This window comes from Agelaius tricolor, unplaced genomic scaffold (assembly GCF_023055355.1).
Source record: "Agelaius tricolor isolate 1412-34295 unplaced genomic scaffold, bAgeTri1.0.p SCAF_88, whole genome shotgun sequence".
Classification (NCBI taxonomy): domain Eukaryota; kingdom Metazoa; phylum Chordata; class Aves; order Passeriformes; family Icteridae; genus Agelaius; species Agelaius tricolor.
The window spans coordinates 581039-602189 of NW_027269348.1; the positions used below are offsets into that span (position 1 = coordinate 581039).

Genomic DNA, 21151 nt, shown 5'->3' on the forward strand with positions numbered 1-21151 from the left:
TTTCCAGGAAAATTTCACTTTTCCCACCCCAAATCCCACTTCTCCCACCCAAAATCTCCTCTCTCAGCCCCAAATCCCACTTTTCCCCCCCAAAAAACTCCCATTTTTTTCCACCCATAATTTCCATTTTCCCATCAAAAACTCCCATTTTCCCCCCAAAATTCCCATTTTTTCAACCCAAAATTCCCAATTTCCCACCCCCAAATTCCCAATTTTCCACCCCAAAATTCCCATTTTTTCCACCCAAAATGCTGGGACAGGGGCGGTGCCAGAACCCAGAGCTTTATTGAACTGGGACCAAACTGGGACCAAACTGGGACCAACTGGAACCAACTGGAACCAACTGGGACCAACTGGGATCCGCTGGGGCCGGACTGGGAGCGGCTCAGTTGGTCGAGGGCCTGGGGGAGGAAAAAGGGAGAAGTGAGAGAGGCCCAGGTGTCCCCAGGTGTGCCCAGGTGTGTCCCAGGTGTGCCCCAGGTGTGTCCCCAGGTGTGCCCCAGGTGTACTCACTTTGCCCACTCCACATTCAGGATCAGGTGGGTGTAACACCATAGATGCCCCCAGGTGCCCCAGCTGTACCCAGGTGTCCCCAGGTGTGTCCCCAGGTGTGTCCCCATGTCCCCCAGCTGTCCCCAGGTGTCCCCAGGTGTCCCCAGGTGTCCCCAGGTGTGTCCCCATTGTCCCCCAGCTGTCCCCAGGTGTCCCCAGGTGTGTCCCAGGTGTACTCACTTTGCCCACTCCACGTTCAGGATCAGGTGGTCGTAGCCGAAGCCGGACACGCCCGCGATGGCCCTGGCGGCGTCCTCGCGCCGGTGGAAGCTGATGAAGGCGAAACCCTGGGGGACACACCTGGCTCAGCACACCTGGCTCAGCACAGCTGGGCACAGCTCAGCACACCTGGCTCAGCACACCTGGCTCAGCACAGCTGGGCACACCTGGCTCAGCACAGCTCAGCACACCTGGCTCAGCACACCTGGCTCAGCACACCTGGGCACACCTGGCTCAGCACACCTGGGCACACCTGGCTCAGCACACCTGGCTCAGCACAGCTGGCTCAGCACACCTGGCTCAGCACAGCTGGGCACAGCTCAGCACACCTGGCTCAGCACACCTGGCTCAGCACACCTGGGCACAGCACAGCTGGGCACAGCTGGCTCAGCACACCTGGGCACAGCTGGCTCAGCACACCTGGCTCAGCACAGCTCAGCACACCTGGGCACAGCTGGCTCAGCACACCTGGCTCAGCACAGCTCAGCACAGCTCAGCACACCTGGGCACAGCTGGCTCAGCACACCTGGCTCAGCACACCTGGCTCAGCACAGCTCAGCACACCTGGGCACAGCTGGCTCAGCACACCTGGCTCAGCACAGCTCAGCACAGCTCAGCACACCTGGGCACAGCTGGCTCAGCACACCTGGCTGGGCACACCTGGGCACAGCTGGGCAGAGCTGGGCGGGGCCGCCCGGCCCCAGGTGACGGTGCCCACCTTGGACTGGCCCGTGGTCTTGTCCTTGGCCAGGTAGATGCGGGAGATGGAGCCGAAGGGGCGGAACAGCTCCTGCAGGTCGGTCTCGCGCGTGTCCTCCGACAGGTTGGTGACGCGGATGGTGGCGTTGTCATCGGCTGGGGACAGGTGGGGAGGGCGGCCTCAGGTGAGCGCCAGGGACACTCCCAGGGGCCACAGGTGCGGGGTTTGTCCCCTCAGGTGTCCCCAAAAGCTGCCCCAGGTACCCCCAGGTGAGTCCCAGGTACCCCCAGGTGTGTCCCAGGTATCCCCAGGTGAATCCCAGGTACCCCCAGGTGAATCCCAGGTACCTCCAGGTGTGTCCCAGCTGTCCCCAGGTGTATCCTGGGTATCCCCAGGTGTGTCCCAGGTGAATCCCAGGTGTCCCCAGGTGTGTCCCAGGTACCCCCAGGTATGTCCCAGCTGTCCACAGGTGGATCCCGGGTATCCCCAGGTGGATCCCAAGTATCCCCAGGTACCCCCAGGTGTGTCCCAGGTACCCCCAGGTGTATCCAAGGTGTCCCCAAAAGCCCCCCAGGTGTATCCCAGGTGTCCCCAAAAGCCCCCCAGGTGTGTCCCAGGTATCCCCAGAGCCCCCCAGGTACCCCCAGAACCCCCCCAGGTGTCCCCAGGTGTGTTTTCCTGTCCCCCAGGTGTCCCCAGGTGCCCCCCAGGTGTGTGTTCCAGCCCCCCAGGTGTCCCCAGGTGTGTCCCAGGTGTCCCCAGGTGTGTTCCAGCCCCCCAGGTGTGTCCCAGGTGTCCCCAGGTGTCCCCACCTCTGCGGTTGGGCTGCATGGACTCCCCGCGCCGGCTGGCGCCGTCCCTCAGGCTGGGCGGGACGTACTTGCCCGTCTTGCTCACCTGGGCGGCCACCGGCTCCGGCTCTGCAGGGGACAGGTAAGGGGACAGTGGGGACAGGTAAAGGGACAGGTAAAGGGACAGGTGGGGACAGGTGGGGACAGGTAAAGGGACAGGTGAGGGAACAGGTAAAGGGACAGGTGAGGAACAATCCCAGCTGCTCCTTCTGCACGGGGCCACCACCACAATGAGGCCACCATGGTGACCTCTGGGGCTTACGTAACCTCATAAAACCAGGGAAAAACCCAGGAAAAATCCCCAAAATTGCCCCAAAACCCCAGAATTTGGGATTTTTGGGGTCCCACCTCTGGGCAGCTTCTCCTTCTCCACCATGGAGAGCCCCAGCAGATCCTTCTGCACGGGGCCACCACAACATCAATGAGGCCACCACCAAAATGGTGGTGATGTTTGGGCTACACAACCTCATAAAAATGGGAAAAAACAGGGAAAAACCCAGGAAAAATCCCCAAAATTGCCCAAAAACCCCAGAATTTGGGATTTTGGGGTCCCACCTCCGGGCAGCTTCTCCTTCTCCACCATGGAGAGCCCCAGCTGCTCCTTCTGCACGGGGCCACCACAACCACAACGGGGCCACCGTGGTGAAGTTTGGGGCTACGTAACCTCATAAAAATGGGAAAAAAACAGGGAAAAAAACAGGAAAAATCCCCAAAACCCCAGAATTTGGGATTTTTGGGGTCCCACCTCCAGGCAGCTTCTCCTTCTCGCCCGTGGACAGCCCCAGCTGCTCGGCCAGCTCCTTCTGCATGGGCCCCAGCGTGTCCTTGTAGGGGCAGCGCGTGGTCCAGTGGTCGCCCTTGCAGATGCGGCACGAGACGATCTTCTGGCCCTTGAGCTTGTTCATGGGGTCCTCCTCCTCCTGGCAGTTCAGGTCCTGCATGGGGACACACCTGAGCGCACCTGGGGACACCTGGGGACACCTGAGATACACCTGGGGACAGCTGAGATAGACCTGGGGACACCTGGGGACAGCTGGGGACACACATGGGTATGGGGCACACCTAGAGATGCTCATGGGGCACACCTAGAGATGTTCATGGGGTCCTCCTCCTCCTGGCAGTTCAGGTCCTGCAAGGGGACACACCTGAGATAGACCTGAGCGCACCTGGGGACACCTGGAGACAGCTACGGACACCTGAGATAGACCTGGGGACACCTGGGGACACCTGGGGACATGTGGGGACAGCTACAGACACCTAGGGATGCACATGGCCATGGGGCACACCTAGAGATGTTCACGGGGTTCTCCTTCTTCTCACAATTCAGGTCCTGCATGGGGACACACCTGAGATAGACCTGGGGACAGCTGGGGACACCTGAGATAGACCTGGGGACACCTGGGGACAGCTGGGGACACATGGCATGGGGCACACCTAGAGATGTTCATGGGCTTTTTCCTCCTCCTGGCAGTTCAGGTCCTGCATGGGAACACACCTGAGTGCACCTGGGGACACCTGGGGACACTTCTGGGGCACACCTGGGGACACTTCTGGGGCACACCTGGGCACACCTGAGGACATTTTTTGGGGCACACCTGAGGACGTTTTTTGGGGCACACCTGGGGACACCTGAGTACATTTTTAGGGGCACACCTGAGGACATTTCTGGAGCATACCTGGGGACATTTTTGGGGCACACCTGGGGACATTTTTGGGGCACGCCTGAGGACATTTCTGGGGCACACCTGGGGACACTTTTTGGGGCACACCTGGGCACACCTGGGGACATTTCTGGGGCACACCTGGGCACACCTGAGGACATTTTTTAGGGCACACCTGGGCACACCTGAGGACATTTTTGGGGCACAAACCGGGGGACATTTCTGGGGCACACCTGGGGACATTTTTGGGGGAACACCTGAGGACGTTTTTTGGGGCACACCTGGGCCCACCTGAGGACATTTCTGGGGCACACCTGGAGACATTTCTGGGGCACACGTGGGGACATTTTTTGGGGCACACCTGAGGACATTTTTGGGGCACACCTGGGCCCACCTGAGGACATTTCTGGGGCACACCTGGGGACATTTCTGGGGCCCACCTGGGGACATTTTTGGGGCACACCTGGGCCCACCTGAGGACATTTCTGGGGCACGCCTGGGGACATTTTTGGGGCACACCTGGGGACATTTTTGGGGCACACCTGGGCCCACCTGAGGACATTTCTGGGGCACACCTGGGGACATTTTTGGGGCACACCTGGGGACATTTTTGGGGCACACCTGGGCCCACCTGAGGACATTTTTGGGGCACACCTGGGGACATTTTTGGGGCACACCTGGGGACATTTTTGGGGCACACCTGGGCCCACCTGAGGACATTTTTGGGGCACACCTGGGGACATTTTTGGGGCACACCTGGGGACATTTTTGGGGCACACCTGGGCCCACCTGAGGACATTTCTGGGGCACACCTGAGGACATTTCTGGGGCACACCTGGGCCCACCTGCCCGTACCTCCTTGCTGGTGATGAAGGTCATGAAGACGTCGTCGCTCACGGTCGTCGTGGCCACGTTGGGCCCGGGGGCGTCGAACTCGGAATTCCCAAATTTCTTCCAGTTCTGAGGGAGGGAAAAACGGGAAAAGGAGCCTGAAAATCCTGGGAAATTCGGGAATTTCGGGATTCCAGCCCCGTTCCCATGGCAACACCTGAACCCTGGTTCCCATTCCCAGGTAAATCCATTTTTCCCAGGTAAATCCCATTTTTCCCAGGTAAATCCCATTTTTCCCAGGTCAATCAAATTTTCCCATTTTTCCCAATCCCATTTTCCCCAGGTAAATCCCATTTTTTCCTATTGTCAATCCCATTCCCAGGTAAATCCCATTCCCAATCCCACTTTTCCCATTTTCCCAAATCCCATTTTTCCCAATCCCATTTTCCACAGGTAAATCCCATTTTTATCCCATTTTAATCCCCTTTTCCCCAATCCCATTTTCCCCATTTCCCAATCCCATTTTTCCCCATTTTCCCCATTCCCAATCCCATTTTCCCCATTCCCAATCCCATTTTAATCCCATTTTTTTCCCCATTTTCCCATTCCAAATTTGATTTTTCCCATTCCCAATCCCATTTTAATCCCATTTTTCATCCCATTTTTCCCATTCCCAATCCCATTTTTCCCATTCCCAATCCCATTTTTCCCATTTTAATCCCTTTTTTATCCCATTTTAATCCCATTTTTCCCATTCCCAATCCCATTTTAATCCCATTTTAATCCCATTTTTCTCCCATTTTTCCCTCACCTTGCGCCGGGCCACGGCCTTGGAGGCTTTGCGAGTCTCGATCCGGAACGTTCGGATGATCTGGGATGGGACAAACGTGGGAATGAGGCTGGGAAACCCAAAAAATCCCAAATTTGGGGTCCACAGATGCCAAATCTGGGAATTCCTGGAGCAATTGATCCCAAAAAGTCAAAATTTCGGAACTCCTGGAGCACCTGAATCCCTAAAAAGCCAAATTTGGGGTCCAGAGGTGCCAAATTTGAGTTCAGAAGTGCCAAATATGGGGCTCAAAGGTGCCAAATTTGGGGCTCAGGTGTCAAATTTGGGGCTCAGAGGTGCCAAATTTGAGTTCAGAAGTGCCAAATTTGGGGTCCAGAGATGCCAATTTTGGGGTCCAGAAGTGCCAATTCTGGAGCTCAGGTGCCAAATTTGAGCTGAGAGGTGCCAAAATTTGGGGTTCAGAAGTGCCAAATTTGGGGCTCAGAGGTGCCAAATTTGAGTACAGAAGTGCCAAATTTGGGGTCCAGAGGTGCCAGTTTTGAGGCTCAGGTGCCAATTTTGGGGCCCAGTGGTGCCAAATTTGGGGTCCAGAGGTGCCAAGTTTGAGGCTCAGGTGCCAAATTTGGGGTCCATAGGTGCCAAGTTTGAGGCTCAGGTGCCAAATTTGGGGCTCAGAGGTGCCAAATTTGGGGCTCAGGTGCCCCCCGTGCCCACCTTGACCTTGCGCCCGTCCTCCTCCTCGCGGTACTCGGTGATGGTTTTGATGTTGCCATTGACGACCTCCTTGGGGGAGGGGAGGGGACCTGGGGACAGCGACAGGTGAGGCCCAGGTGTGTCCCCAGGTGTGTCCCCAGGTGTGTCCCTCCCCTCACAGGTGTCCCCAGGTGTGTCCCCAGGTGTGTTCCAGGTCTGTCACTCCCCTCCCCAGATGTCCCAGGTGTCCCCTCATGTCCCCAGGTTGTCACTCCCCTCCCCAGGTGTGTCCCAGGTATGTCCCAGGTGTCCCCCCAGGTGTGTCCCCACCTGTCCCAGGTGTCCCCATGTGTCCCCTCTCACCTCCCTTGAGCAGCTCGGCCTCAGCGCTGGAGGGGCCTCCCAGGACCCCGGGCAGGGGCAGATCCTTGAGGAGCTCAGAGGTGATGACCTTGTCTGGGACAGACAGACAGACGGACACCTGCACTCAGGGAACCTCACCTGGGTCACCTGGGCTCAGGGAACCCTCAGGTGTGACACCAATGACAGATGTCACAGGTGTGACAGGTCCCACAGGTGTGACACCAATGACAGGTCCCACAGGTGTGACACCAATGACAGGTGTCACAGGTGTGACAGGTGGCACCAATGACAGGTGTCACAGGTGTGACAGGTGGCACCAATGACAGGTGTCACAGGTGTGACAGGTACCACAGATGCCCCCCCTGACAGGTGCTCCAAGTGCCACAGATGCCACCCCTGATGGTGTCCCAGGTGCCACCCCCCCCAGGTGTCCCAGGTGTGACAGATGTGACAGGTGCCACCCCCCATGTGTCCCGCTGTCACTCACCATCCTCTCCTCCCTCCTCCTCCACCTGGTCAGCCCAGCTGGGCTTGGAGCTGTGGGGACACAACGGCCTCAGGTGTCCCTGTCCCCTCCTGTGCCACCCTCAGGTGTCCCTGTCCCCTCCTGTGCCACCTGGTGCCGCCCCCAGGGTCCCTCCTGTCCCTCTGTCCCTCCCCACCCCTCCCTTCCCCTCACAGCCACGGCCCCGCCCGAACCTCCCCGGGACCCCAACCGGGACCTGGGGAACCCCAACCGGGACCTCGGGGACCCCAACTGGGCCCGACCAGGCCTCACAGCCGGGACCTCCCGAGCGGGCCCCGCCAGGCCCCGAGCCCGCCGTGACCCCGGTCCCGGTTCCTGTTCCCGGTTCCCAATCCCGTTCCCGGTTCCAGGCCCCAAACCCGGTTCCCGATCTCCGGCCCCGTTCCCGGTTCCCAATCCCGGTCCCGATTCCCGTTCCCGGTCCCCTCCAGGCCTGACGCCGCCGCCGCCGCTCCCGATCCACCTCGGAACCCCATGCCGGCCTCAATCCCGGTTCCCGTTCGCAACCCCGCTCGCGGTTCCCGATCCCAATCCCGGTCCCGCTCCCGGTTCCCGTTCCCGGTCCCCTCACACAGCCGCAGGCCCGACGCCGGCCCCGCCGCCGCCGCTCCCGATCCACCTCACAACCCCTCTCCAACCTCAATCCCGGTTCCCGGCCCCAATCCCGGTTCCCGATCCCGGTTCCCATTCCCGGTTCCCGATCCCGGTTCCCGATCCCGCCCTCACTCGTAGTCCCCGGTCGGCATCGCCTCCGCCGCCCTCACGCCGCCACACCGGAAAGGCCGCCCGCCACTTCCGGTCCGTGGGCGTCACTTCCGGCGGGGGGAAGGCGGGAAGCGCCGCGTGGGGCATGGCGGGAAGCGGTTGCTAAGCAACGCCGCCATGGGGATTGCGGCCTACTCGTAGCGCGGCGCAGAGAATTTGTTTTTAATTGTTTATAACTTATAGGCGCGATTTATTTGAAGAAATATTACAACATATAAAAACTACATAAAGTATCGAGTGGCACCTTGTACAAAGCGGCCGCGGGGGGTTGGGTACAATGCGATAAAAACGGGGGAGAGGGGCCGGGCCCTGAAGGGAGGTTGGAGCAGCACAGAGAGCGTGGAGGGAGGGGAATTAAAAAAAAAATTATAAAATAAACAAAAGGCAAAGTGGGGAAATAAAAAAGGCTTTGAAAAGATGGAGAAAAGACAGAAAAAATGCAGAGAAAGGAAAAAAAAACGAGGGAAAGGAGGGGGAAATTGAAAAATGAAAGGGAAAAAAAGGGGTTAAAAGAGGAAAAAGGGGGGAAAAGGAAGGGATATAAAGAAGGGGGAAAATATAAAATTAGAGGGGAAATTGAGAAAAAAAAATAGAAAAATAAAGAAGGAAAAGCTGAAAAAAGGGAGGAAAAAAGGGGGAAAAATTAAAAAAGGGGGAAAAGCAAAATAAAAGAAGGAAAAGGAAAAAAAGGGGAAATAAAAGAAGGAAAAGGGAAAAAAAGAAAAAGGGGAAAAGAAAAAAGGGAGAGAAAAAGAAAAAAAGATAAATAAAAGAAGGAAAAAGGGAAATAAAAGAAGGAAAGGGGGAAAATAAAAGAAAAAAGAGAAAATAAGGGAAAGGGAAAAAAAGGAAAGAAAGGGGAAAGAAGAAAAAAGGGGGGGAAAGAAAAGTGGGGGAGGGAAGGAAAAAAAGAGAAATAAAAGAAGGAAAAGGGCAAAAAAAGAAAAAAAAAGAGAAATAAAACCAAAAAAACCAGGGAAAAAAAAAGAAGAAAAAGGGGGAAAAAGGGGAATAAAAAGAAAGAAAGAGGAATAAAAAGGAAAATAAAATTTAAAAAAGGCAGAAAAGGCCAAATAAAGGCGAGGCTGAGGCGCCGCAGCCCCGGGTGAGCCCGGCCCCCCCCGCCCCTCCCCCCCCCCCCCCCCCCCCCTCCCCCCCCCCCCCCCCCAGCTCCGCTCCCGGCTCAGGCGGCGCCGGACGGGGACGGGACCGGGACAGCGACAGCGGCAGCCAGGGGACCTGCGGGACAATGGGGACAATGAGGGGACAGTGGGGACAATGGGACAGTGAGGGGACCTGCGGGACAATGGGGACAATGGGGACAGTGAGGGGATGGTGGGGACAGCCAGGGGACCTGCGGGACAGTGGGGACAATGGGGACAGTGAGGGGATGGTGGGGACAGCCAGGGGACCTGCGGGACAGTGGGGACAGTGAGGGGACAATGGGGACAGTGAGGGGACCTGCGGGACAGTGGGGACAGTGAGGGGACAATGGGGACAGTGAGGGGACAATAGGGACAGCCAGGGGACCTGCGGGACAGTGGGGACAGTGAGGGGACAATGGGGACAGTGGGGACAATGAGGGGACAGTGGGGACAGGCAGGGGACCTGCGGGACAATGGGGACAGTGAGGGGACAATGGGGACCTGCGGGACAATGAGGGGACAGTGGGGACAGTGGGGACAGTGAGGGGACAATGGGGACAGTGAGGGGACAATGGGGACAGCCAGGGGACCTGCGGGACAATGGGGACAATGGGGACCTGCGGGACAATGGGGACAGTGAGGGGACAATGGGGACAATGGGGACCTGCGGGACAATGGGACAGTGAGGGGACAATGGGGACAGTGGGGACAATGAGGGGACAATGGGGACCTGCGGGACAATGGGGACACTGAGGGGACAGTGGGGACAGTGAGGGGACAATGGGGACAGCCAGGGCCCTGCAGGGTAACGGGGGCGGTGGCAGGGAGGGGACACCGTGGTGACACCTTGGGCATACTGTGGGGACAGCACGGGGACACTTTAGGGACACTGTGGGGACACTGTGGGGACAGCATGGGGACACTGTGGGTGACACCATGGGGACACCATGGGCACACCTTGGGGACACCTTGGGGACACCGTGGGGGTCACTCACCGGCCGTGTCCTGGCGCAGCTTGGCCACAACGCAGGCCTTGATCTCCAGCCCGATGGCCTTGGCCAGGGGAGGGGGCACCGCGTTACCAACCTGGGGACAGACGGACAGACGGACATGGGACAGGGACAGAGGGACAGGGGACAGACAGGGGGACAGGGGAGGGGCACCGCGTTACCAACCTGGGGACAGACGGACAGACGGACATGGGACAGGGACAGAGGGACAGACAGGGGGACAGGGGAGGGGGCACCGCGTTACCAACCTGGGGACAGACGGACAGACAGGCATGGGACAGGGACAGAGGGACAGGGGACAGGGGACGGGGGACAGGGGGACAGAGGGACAGGGGACAAAAGGATGATGGGACAAAGGGGCAATGGACAACGGACAATGGGGACAATGGACAGTGGGACAATGGGACAGTGGGACAAGGGACAATGGGCATGGGACAAGGGGACAATGGGACAAAGGGACAAAGGGAAAATGGACAATGGACAAGGGGACAAAGGGACAATGGACAAAGGGACAAGGGGACAAGAGAACAGTGGGACAATGGACAAGGGGACAAAGGGACAATGGGCATAGGACAAGAGGACAATGGGACAAGAGGACATGGGGGTGGTGACACTGCAGGGACAAAGGGACAATGGACAAGAGGACAATGGGGACAATGGGGACACGGGGACAGCAGCTGGTGGCCGCACCTGTCTGTGCTTGTCCAGGATGTTGCCGAAGAGCCGGAAGGTGTCGGGGAAGCCCTGGGAGCGCGCGCACTCCCGCACGCTGACCACGCGGTGCTGCTCGGGGTGCAGCACCCGGCCCTGCCACGGACACCAGAGAGCGAACGTCAGATCCGACTGGGGACCACCAGAGAACGTCAGATCCGACTGGGGACCACCAGAGAACGTCAGATCTGACTGGGGGCCACCAGAGAACGTCAGATCTGACTGGGGGCCACCAGAGAACGTCACACCCAACGTGGGGGACACCAGAGAACATCAGATCCGACTGGGGACCACCAGAGAACGTCAGATCCGACTGGGGACCACCAGAGAACGTCACACCCAACATGGGGACCACCAGAGAACGTCACACCCAACGTGGGGGACACCAGAGAACGTCAGATCCAGCTGGGGACCACCAGAGAACGTCAGATCCAACTGGGGGACACCAGAGAACGTCAGATCCGACTGGGGACCACCAGAGAATGTCACACCCAACATGGGGGACACCAGAGAACGTCAGATCCGACTGGGGACCACCAGAGAATGTCACACCCAACATGGGGACCACCAGAGAACATCACACCCAACGTGGGGGACATTGGTGACCATCACACCCAACGTGGGGGACATTGGTGACCATCACACCCAACGTGGAGGACATTGGTGACCATCAAATCCAACGTGGGGGCCACCAGAGAACATCACACCCAACATGGTGGACATTGGTGACCATCAAACCCAACCGTTGGGACATGGTGGCTACTAGAGACCAACATGGCGGACATTGGTGATCATCACACCCAACATGGGGACCACCACAGACCATCAGATCCAACGTGGTGGACATTGGAGACCATCACACCCAACGTGGTGGCCACCGGAGAACATCACACCCAATGTGGGGGCCACCACAGACCATCAGATCCAATGTGGTGGACATTGGAGACCATCAAACCCAACCACTGGGCCAACAGTGACCATGGACAGCCCCACGAGGCCCCGCCGCCGGTGGTGCCCGCGGTGTCCCCACCTGCTTGCCCATGGGCTCGGGGTTGGTGACGGTGGTGCTGAAGAAGCCGTCCCACTCGAGGCGCCCGTAGAGCCCGGCCCAGTGGTTGTGGCGGTTGCCGGTGTGCGGGAGGCACCACGGGATGAGCGTGTTGAACTGCCGGTCGGCCGGGTCGCACGGCTTCCCTGGGAGACACCGAGAAACCCAACCGTGGGACAACCCCGCACGGGCCACCGGCAGGGGCTGGGACGGGGCGGCCATTGGACACCACCACCAAGCCCACCCAAGGGCTGGGACAGCGATGACCACTGGGAACCTTCAAGGGTTGGACATGGGTGACCACCACCAAGCCCACCCAAGGGCTGGGACAACGATGACCATTGGCCACCATCAAGGGTTGGGACATGGTGGCCACTGGAGACCACCAAACCCAACCAATGGGACATGGCGGCCATTGGTCGCCACCACCAAGCCCACCCAAGGGCTGGGACAACGATGGCCACTGGGAACCTTCAAGGGTTGGACATTGGACACTACCACCAACCCCACCCAACTCTTGGGACAACCATCATGGCCACCATCAAGGGTTGGGTGGTTGGACATTGGTGACCACCACCAACCCCACCCAACTGTTGGAACAACCATCATTGCCACCATCAAGGGTTGGGACATGGTGGCCACTGGAAACCATCAAACCCAACCACTGGGCCAATGATGACCACTGGACACCACCACCACCAAGCCCACCCAACTGCTGGGACAATGACCATGGGCCACAATCAAGGGTTGGGACATGGCGGCCATTGGACACCACCACCAAGCCCACCCAAGGGCTGGGTCAACGATGACCATTGGCCACCATCAAGGGCTGGGACATGGTGGCCACTGGAGACCACCAAACCCAACCAATGGGACGTGGCAGCCATTGGTCGCCACCACCAAGCCCACCCAAGGGCTGGGTCAACGATGACCACTGGTCATCCCCACCAACCCCACCCAACTGTTGGGACAATGACCATTGGGAACCTTCAAGCTTGGACACTGGTCATCCCCACCAACCCCACCCAAGGGCTGGGCCAACGATGACCACTGGACACCATGACCAACCCCACCCAAGGGCTGGGCCAACGATGACCACTGGACACCATGACCAACCCCACCCAAGGGCTGGGACAATGACCACTGGACACCATGACCAACCCCACCCAAGGGCTGGGACAATGACCACTGGGAACCTTCAAGGGTTGGACATCGCTCACCCCCACCGACCAAAAACCCCAAAATTTGGGGGAAAAGACCCCTCCTAGCCCAGGTGAGGACGTGATTACGGAGTCCCACCACGCACCTTCGGCGCAGGAGCAGACGCCGCGCAGGGCGCCGGAGCTGCTGCGGCCGTTCTTGCGCTCGTGGTGGGTGTAGCGCAGCTTCCTGGTGCTGGTGCCGTCCGAGAGCCGCACCTCGATGTTGGGCAGGTCCCGCCAGTCGGAGCCGGGCGCCAGCGGGATGTGCCGCATCCGCGCCGCCACCAGCGCGCTCATGTCCTGCCGGGGGGACAGTGGGCATCAGTGGGGGACGGTGGGCATCAATGGGGGACATTGGGGGACGCTGGGCATCAATGGGTGACGTTGGGCACCATTAGGGGATGTTGGGCATCACTGGGGGACGGTGGGCATCAATGGGGGACGGTGGGCATCAATGGGGGACATTGGGGGACGCTGGGCACCAATGGGGGACATTGGGCATCAATGGGTGACGTTGGGCACCATTAGGGGATGGTGGGCATCAATGGGGGACGTTGGACATCAATGGCGGATGTTGGGCATCAATGGGGGATGCTGGGCATCAATGGGGGACGTTGGGCACCACTGGGGGATATTGGGCATCAATGGCGGATGTTGGGCACCACTGGGTGACGTTGGGCACCACTGGGGGACATTGGGCACCAATGGGGGATGTTGGGCATCAATGGGGGACGCTGGGCACCATTGAGGGATGTTGGGCACCATTAGGGGATGGTGGGCATCAATGGCGGATGTTGGGCACCATTGGGGGACGTTGGGCATCATTGGGGGACATTGGGCATCATTGGGGGACATTGGGCATCACTGGGGGACGTTGGGCATCAATGGGGGATGTTGGGGATGTTGGGCACCACTGGGGGGCGTTGGACACCAATGGAGGACGTTGGACCCCAACAGAGGACAGTGGGCATCAATGGGGGATGTTGGGCACCATTGGGGGATGTTGGGCATCAATGGGGGACGTTGGGCACCAATGGGGGACGTTGGGCATCAATGGGGGACGTTGGGCACCAATGGGGGACGTTGGGCACCACCAGTGGTTGTTGGGCACCATTCCACCATTCCCACCACCTCCACCAGTTCCCAAAATCTCCACCATTCCCACCACCTCCACATTCCCAAGACCTCCACCATTCCCAACATCTCCACCATTATCAACATCTCCACCATTCCCAACATCTCCACCATTCCCAACATCTCCACCATTCCCACAGTTCCCCATCCCGATTTTGGGCACGGCCACCCCAGGAAGCCGCGGGGCCGCTCCGGCGGGACCCGGCGGGACCTGGTGGATCCCGTTCCCACCATTCCCACCATTTCCACCATTCCCACCATTTCCACCGTTCCCACCGTTCCCACCTTGCAGATGTGATCCCTGAGGATGGGCTGGTACTGGGAGCCGCGGATCTGGCGCTGGAACCACGACTGGGGCTCGCCGTTGTAGGAGATCTCCAGCGCCGAGGCGCCGTTCCGGATCTCCGGCAGGTCCGACATCGTGTCCCGCACCGTGATGGTGCGGAACGGGCCCGAGTACGTCCTGGGGGGGACGGAATCTCCAGCTTGGAACCCCCAGCTTGGAACCCCCAACTCGGAATTCCCAACTCAGAATCCCCAGCTTGGAACCCCCAACTCAGAATCCCCAGCTTGGAACCCCCAACTCGGAATTCCCAACTTGGAACCCCCAATTCAAAATTCCCAACTTGGAACCCCCAACTCGGAACCCCCAACTCGGAATTCCCAACTCGGAACCCCCAACTCGGAATTCCCAACTTGGAACCCCCAATTCAAAATTCCCAACTTGGAATTCCCAACTCGGAACCCCCAACTCGGAATCCCCAGCTTGGAACCCCCAACTTGGATTTCCCAACTCAGAGTTCCTGACCTGGAGCTCCCAGCTTGGATATCCCAGCTCACAATTCCCAGCTCAGAATTCCCAACTTGGATTTCCCGACCTGGAGCTCCCAATTCAGAACTCCCACGCTGGAGCTCCCAACTCAGATTTCCCAGCTCAAAATTCCCAGCTTGGAATTCCCAACTTGGAGCTCCCAGCTTGGAATTCCCAACACCAAAATTCCCAACGTGGAATTCCCAACCTGGAATACCCAACTCAGAATTCCCAACACCAAAATTCCCAAACCAGAATTCCCAACACAGAATCCCCAATTCCCAAGTGCCAAATCCCCAACATTGAATCCCCAAGTGCCAAATTCCCAACACCGGAATTCCCAACTCAGAATTCCCAGTTCCCAACACAGAATCCCCAATTCCAAGTGCCGAATTCCCAACATCAAATCCTAAAGTGCCGAATTCCCAAATTGGAATTCCCAACTCAGAATTCCCCATTCCCAACACAGAATCCCCAAGTGCCAAATTCCCAACACCGGAATCCCCAAGTGCCAAATTCCCAAACTGAAATTCCCAACTCAGAATCCCCAGTTCCCAACACAGAATCCCCAATTCTCAAGTGCTGAATTCCCAACACAGGAATTCCCAACACAGAATTCCCAATTCTCAAGTGCAAAATCCCCAACACCGGAATCCCCAAGTGCCGAATTCCCAAACCGGAATTCCCAACTCAGAATCCCCAATTCCCAAGTGCCGAAACCCCAACATCGAATCCCAAAGTGCTGAATTCCCAACTCAGAATCCCCAGTTCCCAACTCAGAATCCCTGGTTCCCAAGTGCCGAATCCCCAACACCGGAATTCCCATCGGGTTGCCGGTGTTTCCCGGTGTTTCCCGGTGTTTCCCGGTGTTTGTTCCCCGGTGTCCCCGGGCTCCCACCCACCGGGTGATGTTGCTGACGAATTTCTTGTCGTCCACCACGACGCTGAGCTGGCAGGCGCGGGGGGCGAACACGTGCAGGGGCTCGGGGAACATGGGCAGCTTCTCGCCCGGCGCCGCCGCCAGCACGATGGCACGGCGCCGCGTCTGCGCCACGCCGTACTGCCCGGCCTGAGGGGACAAACCCAGTGTCACCGAGAGGGGACACAGCCAGGGCCACCCCATTGTCACCGAGAGGGGACACAGAGACAGGGCCACCCCAAGGGACGATGGCACGGCGCCGCGTCTGCGCCACGCCGTACTGCCCGGCCTGAGGGGACAAACCCAGTGTCACCGAGAGGGGACACAGCCAGGGCCACCCCATTGTCACCATGGGGACACCGAGCCTGAGGGGCCACCCCAGGGACACAGAGCCAGGGCCACCCCAAGGGACGATGGCACGGCGCCGCGTCTGCGCCACGCCGTACTGCCCGGCCTGAGGGGACAAAGGGGACAGTACTGTCACCATGGGGACACACAGCCAGGGCCACCCCAGGGACACTGCCCGGCCTGAGGGGACAGTGCTGTCACCATGGGGACACAGAGCCAGGGCCACCCCAGGGGACGGGTCTGCCTCTGGAGGGGACGGGTCTGCCTTTCTGCCTTTGGAGGGGACAGTTCCTGTGGTGGCCATGGCCATGTGGAGCCCTCATGGAGATGGGAATGTCCCCAGAGCCACCCGAGGGGACAATTCCTCCTTTGGAGGGGACAGTTCCTGTGGTGGCCATGGCCATGTGGAGCCCTCATGGAGATGGGGATGTTCCCAGAGCCACCCGAGGGGTCTTTGGAGGGGACAATTCCTGAGGGACAGGGGTGGGAATGTCCCCAAAGCCACCCAAGGGGACAATTCCTCCTTTGGAGGGGACAGTTCCTGAGGGACAGGGGTGGGAATGTCCCCAAAGCCATTCAAGGGGACAATTCCTCCTTTGGAGGGGACAATTCCTGAGGGACAGGGGTGGGAATGTCCCCAAAGCCACCCAAGGGGACAATTCCTGAGGGACAGGGGTGGGAATGTCCCCAGAGCCACCCAAGGGGACAATTCCTCCTCTGGAGGGGACAGTTCTGAGGGACAGGGGTGGGAATGTCCCCAAAGCCACCCAAGGGGACAATTCCTCCTCTGAAGAACCTGTCCCCTCTGGGAATGTCCCCAAAGCCACCCAAGGGGACAATGCCCCCCTTTGAAGGACCCAACTGGGAATCGGCCAATCCCAACTGCCAACTCCTTTGGCAACGTCCCCAGGGTGCAACACAACCGAGGTTCCTCAGGGTGCCAAAAAAGGGGTTTTTTCCCCCCAAAAGCAGCCCTGGAGACCCTACCTGGAGCACCCCGAAGGTGCACTGGTAGCCCATGCGCACCAGGCAGCGCAGGGTCAGCTTGAGCACCATGGACCTCTTGAAGGAGACGAAATTCCGGACGTTCTCCAGCAGGAAGAAGCGCGGCCGGTAATAATCGCAGTAACTGCGGGGACAGAGGGGCGGCCAAGGGACTTCTGATGGGGTCTCACCCCCAAAATCCCCTCCATCACCCCAAAAACCCCATCCACATCCATGAGGGGACTCCAGATGTGGTCCCACCACCCAAAAACCCCTCCAACCCCATGAGGGGACATCAGATGTGGTCCCACCACCCAACAACCCCCTCCACACCCACCTTGGGACACCAGATGTGGTCCCACCACCCAAAAACCCCCTCCAACCCCACCTTGGGACACCAGATGTGGTCTCACCTGCCCAAAAACCCCTCCAACCCCACGAGGGGACACCAGATGTGGTCCCACCTCCCAAAATCCTCTCCACACCCACCTTGGGACACCAGATGTGGTCCCACCTCCAAAAATCCCCTTCCACACCCACCTTGGGACACCAGATGTGGTCCCACCTCCCAAAAACCCCTCCAACCCCATGAGGGGACACCAGACAGGGTCTCACCTCCCAAAATCCCCTCCAACCCCAGGAGGGGACACCAGATGGAGTTCCACCTGCCCAGAACCCCTCCAACCCCATGAGGGGACACCAGATGTGGTCCCACCACCCAACAACCCCCTCCAACCCCACAAGGGTACACCAGATGTGGTCCCACCTCCCAAAAAGCCCCTCCAACCCCATGAGGGGACACCAGATGTGGTCCCACCTCCCAAAATCCTCTCCACACCCACCTTGGGACACCAGATGTGGTCCCACCACCCCAAAACCCCTTCCAAACCCACCTTGGGACACCAGATGTGGTCCCACCTCCCAAAAACCCCTTCCACACCCACCTTGGGACACCAGATGGGGTCCCACCACCCAAAAACCCCTCCAACCCCACAAGGGTACACCAATGTGGTCCCACCACCCAAAAACCCCTTCCACACCCACCTTGGGACACCAGATGGGGTCCCACCACCCAAAATCCCCTCCAACCCCAGGAGGGGACACCAGATGTGGTCCCACCACCCAACAACCCCCTCCACACCCACCTTGGGACACCAGATGTGGTCCCACCACCCAACAACCCCCTCCAACCCCACAAGGGTACACCAGATGTGGTCCCACCACCCAAAATCCCCTCCAACCCCAGGAGGGGACACCAGATGTGGTCCCACCTCCCAAAAACCCCTTCCACACCCACCTTGGGACACCAGATGGGGTCCCACCACCCAAAAACCCCCTCCAACCCCACAAGGGGACACCAGATGTGGTCCCACCTGCCCAGAACCGCCCCGCAGACCCACCTGAGGAAGGAGACCACCAGGGAGTTCTTGAACTTGGAGTAGGTGCGGGAGTTGAAGCGGTTCATGCCGCTGAAGCCCTGGCACGGGGGGCCACCACAGAGCATCTCCACGTCGCCCTTCTGGGGCAGCTTCTGGCCCAAGGAGTTGGTCTTCTCGCCGGCCATGACCAGCTTGAGGAGCACGTTGCAGTCCTCGGTGAACACCGTGGTGCCGGGGTTGTTGAGCCGGAACGCCTGCGCCGCCGGCTCCCACATCTCGATGGCCCAGAGCGTCTCCGAGACACCTGAGGGCACGGCCGGGATGGGTGAGGATGGTCAGGGGTGGGTGGGAATGGTCAGAGTTGGGTGGGAATGGCCAAAGTTGGGTGGGAATGGTCAGAGTTGGGTGGGAATGGTCAGTGATGGACAGGGATGGTCAGGGATGGGTGGGAATGGTCAGAGTTGGGTGGAATGGTCAGAGATGGGCACTGGGAATGGTCAGAGTTGGGTGGGAATGGTCAGTGATGGACAGGGATGGTCAGGGATGGGTGGGAATGGTCAGAGTTGGGTGGGAATGGTCAGAGTTGGGTGGGAATGGTCAGTGATGGACAGGGATGGGTGAGGGTGGCCAGGATGGTCAGGGATGGGTGGGAATGGTCAGTGATGGACAGGGATGGTCAGGGATGGGTGGGAATGGTCAGGGATGGTCAGGGATGGACAGGGATGGACAGGGATGGGAGAGGGTGGCCAGGGATGGGCACTGGGAATGGTCAGTGATGGTCAGGGACGGGTGGGAATGACCACGGTTGGGTAGGAATGACCACGGTTGGGCAGGAATGGTCAGAGTTGGGTGGCAATGACCACGGTTGGGTGGCAATGTCCACGGTTGGGTGGGAATGGTCAGAGTTGGGTGGCAATGACCACGGTTGGGTGGCAATGGTCAGAGTTGGGTGGGAATGGTCAGAGTTGGGTGGCAATGTCCACGGTTGGGTGGCAATGACCACCGTTGGGTGGGAATGGTCAGGAATGGGTGGCAATGACCACGGTTGGGTGGCAATGCCCATGGTTGGGTGGCAATGGTCAGAGTTGGGTGGCAATGACCACGGTTGGGTGGCAATGGTCAGAGTTGGGTGGCAATGGTCAGAGTTGGGTGGCAATGACCACGGTTGGGTGGCAATGCCCATGGTTGGGTGGCAATGGTCAGAGTTGGGTGGCAATGACCACGGTTGGGTGGCAATGCCCATGGTTGGGTGGCAATGGTCAGAGTTGGGTGGCAATGACCACGGTTGGGTGGGAATGACCACAGTTGGGTGGGAATGGTCAGAGTTGGGTGGCAATGACCACGGTTGGGTGGCAATGACCACGGTTGGGTGGCAATGACCACGGTTGGGTGGCAATGACCACGGTTGGGTGGCAATGCCCACCGTTGGGTGTGAACGCCCAGACCCAGGCGGGAACACCCAAGGCCGGGCACCGCGAGCCTCCAGCAGATTTGCCAACCCCTGAGACCCTTCCCACCCCTTCCCAAGCCCCAGCTCCACCAGCTGGACCTCACCTGCCTGGTGGAAGCCCTCGGAGAGGCCTCCACAGCCGGAGAACACGTCCAGGGTCCTCAGCTTGGGCACCTGCAGCTTGGCCGGCTCCTGCTCGCTCTGCTCCGCGCTCACCGCCCTCCCCTTGCCCTTCCCTGCCAAAAACCCGGCCAGGGGCGGGTCAGGGCCTGCTCTTCCTCCTTCTCATCTTCCTCTGGGAGTCCATCGCCTCCCAGACCCTCTTCTGACACTTTTTTCCCAATTTTCTGCCCAATTTTTACCAAATTTCTGCCCCGTTTTACCATTTTTCTGCCCCTTTTTTTACCTATTTTCTGCCCCTTTCCCAGCCTCTTCCCCACCTCTTTTCCATCCCATTTTCTGCCCTTTTTTTACCCATTTTCTGTCCAATTTCACCCATTTTCTGTCCCTTTTTTACCAATTTTCTGCCCTTTTTTACCCATTATCTGTCCCTTTTTTACCCATTTTTCTGCCCCATTTTACCCATTTTCTGCCCCTTTCCCAGCCTCTTCCCCACCTCTTTTCCATCCCATTTTTCTGCCCTTTTTTTACCCATTTTCTGCCCCGTTTTTGCCCATTTTCTGCCTCTTTCCTACCCCTTTTCCACTCCATTTTTATGCCCCATTTTTACCCATCTTCTGCCCCTTTTCCAGCCCCTACCCCACCTCTTTTCCACCCCATTTTCTGCCCCTTTTTACCCATTTTCTGCCCCATATTCAGCCCCTTCCCCACCTCTCTTCTGCCCCATTTTCTGCCCCTTTTTTACTACTTTTCTGTCCCTTTTCCACCCCTTTTCCACCCATTTCCCACCCCTTTTCCAGCCTCACCTTTCCCTTTCCCCTTCCCCTTCCCTTTGTTCCCGGAGTTCCGGGCATGGTTGGGAGGATCCTCAAAGCTCTTGGTTTTGGCGTTGTAAGCCTGGGAAAAAAAAACCAAACAAAAATCCCAATTTCACCAGAA

At 58.8% G+C, this 21151-nt stretch overlaps 2 protein-coding genes across 7 annotated transcripts in view; both read right to left on the bottom strand.

Annotated features, from left to right (window-relative positions):
* Window positions 1-266: 266 nt before the first annotated feature.
* Window positions 267-8021, bottom strand: EIF3G (eukaryotic translation initiation factor 3 subunit G). Of its 6 annotated transcripts, XM_071418612.1 has the most exons (12): window positions 7913-8020; window positions 7148-7197; window positions 6661-6753; window positions 6319-6407; window positions 5626-5685; window positions 4839-4943; window positions 3068-3257; window positions 2284-2391; window positions 1490-1626; window positions 733-839; window positions 342-401; window positions 267-311 (listed from the first exon to the last, which is right to left on the bottom strand). In XM_071418612.1, the coding sequence occupies exons 1-11, from the start codon at window positions 7930-7932 to the stop codon at window positions 386-388; spliced, it is 975 nt and encodes a 324-aa protein (XP_071274713.1). In that variant the 5' UTR covers window positions 7933-8020; the 3' UTR covers window positions 267-311; window positions 342-385. The 6 variants fall into 6 exon arrangements, with proteins under 6 accessions (XP_071274713.1, XP_071274712.1, XP_071274716.1 ...); XM_071418611.1 differs by having other exon boundaries at window positions 267-401; XM_071418615.1 differs by lacking the exons at window positions 267-311; window positions 342-401; window positions 733-839 and adding an exon at window positions 953-990 and having other exon boundaries at window positions 1432-1626; window positions 7913-8021.
* Window positions 8022-9090: 1069 nt separating this feature from the next.
* Window positions 9091-21151, bottom strand: part of DNMT1 (DNA methyltransferase 1) — a 30943-nt gene continuing 18882 nt past the window's right edge. Inside the window, exons 24-34 of the mRNA XM_071418603.1 lie at window positions 21019-21109; window positions 20197-20328; window positions 18664-18946; window positions 17267-17408; window positions 15915-16081; window positions 14487-14664; window positions 13172-13367; window positions 11848-12011; window positions 10797-10913; window positions 10092-10182; window positions 9091-9190 (exon numbers count right to left, since the gene is read on the bottom strand). Of these exons, the coding sequence (XP_071274704.1) occupies window positions 9135-9190; window positions 10092-10182; window positions 10797-10913; window positions 11848-12011; window positions 13172-13367; window positions 14487-14664; window positions 15915-16081; window positions 17267-17408; window positions 18664-18946; window positions 20197-20328; window positions 21019-21109 (1617 nt within the window). The 3' untranslated portion in view covers window positions 9091-9134. The remainder of the gene's footprint in view (window positions 9191-10091; window positions 10183-10796; window positions 10914-11847; window positions 12012-13171; window positions 13368-14486; window positions 14665-15914; window positions 16082-17266; window positions 17409-18663; window positions 18947-20196; window positions 20329-21018; window positions 21110-21151) is intronic.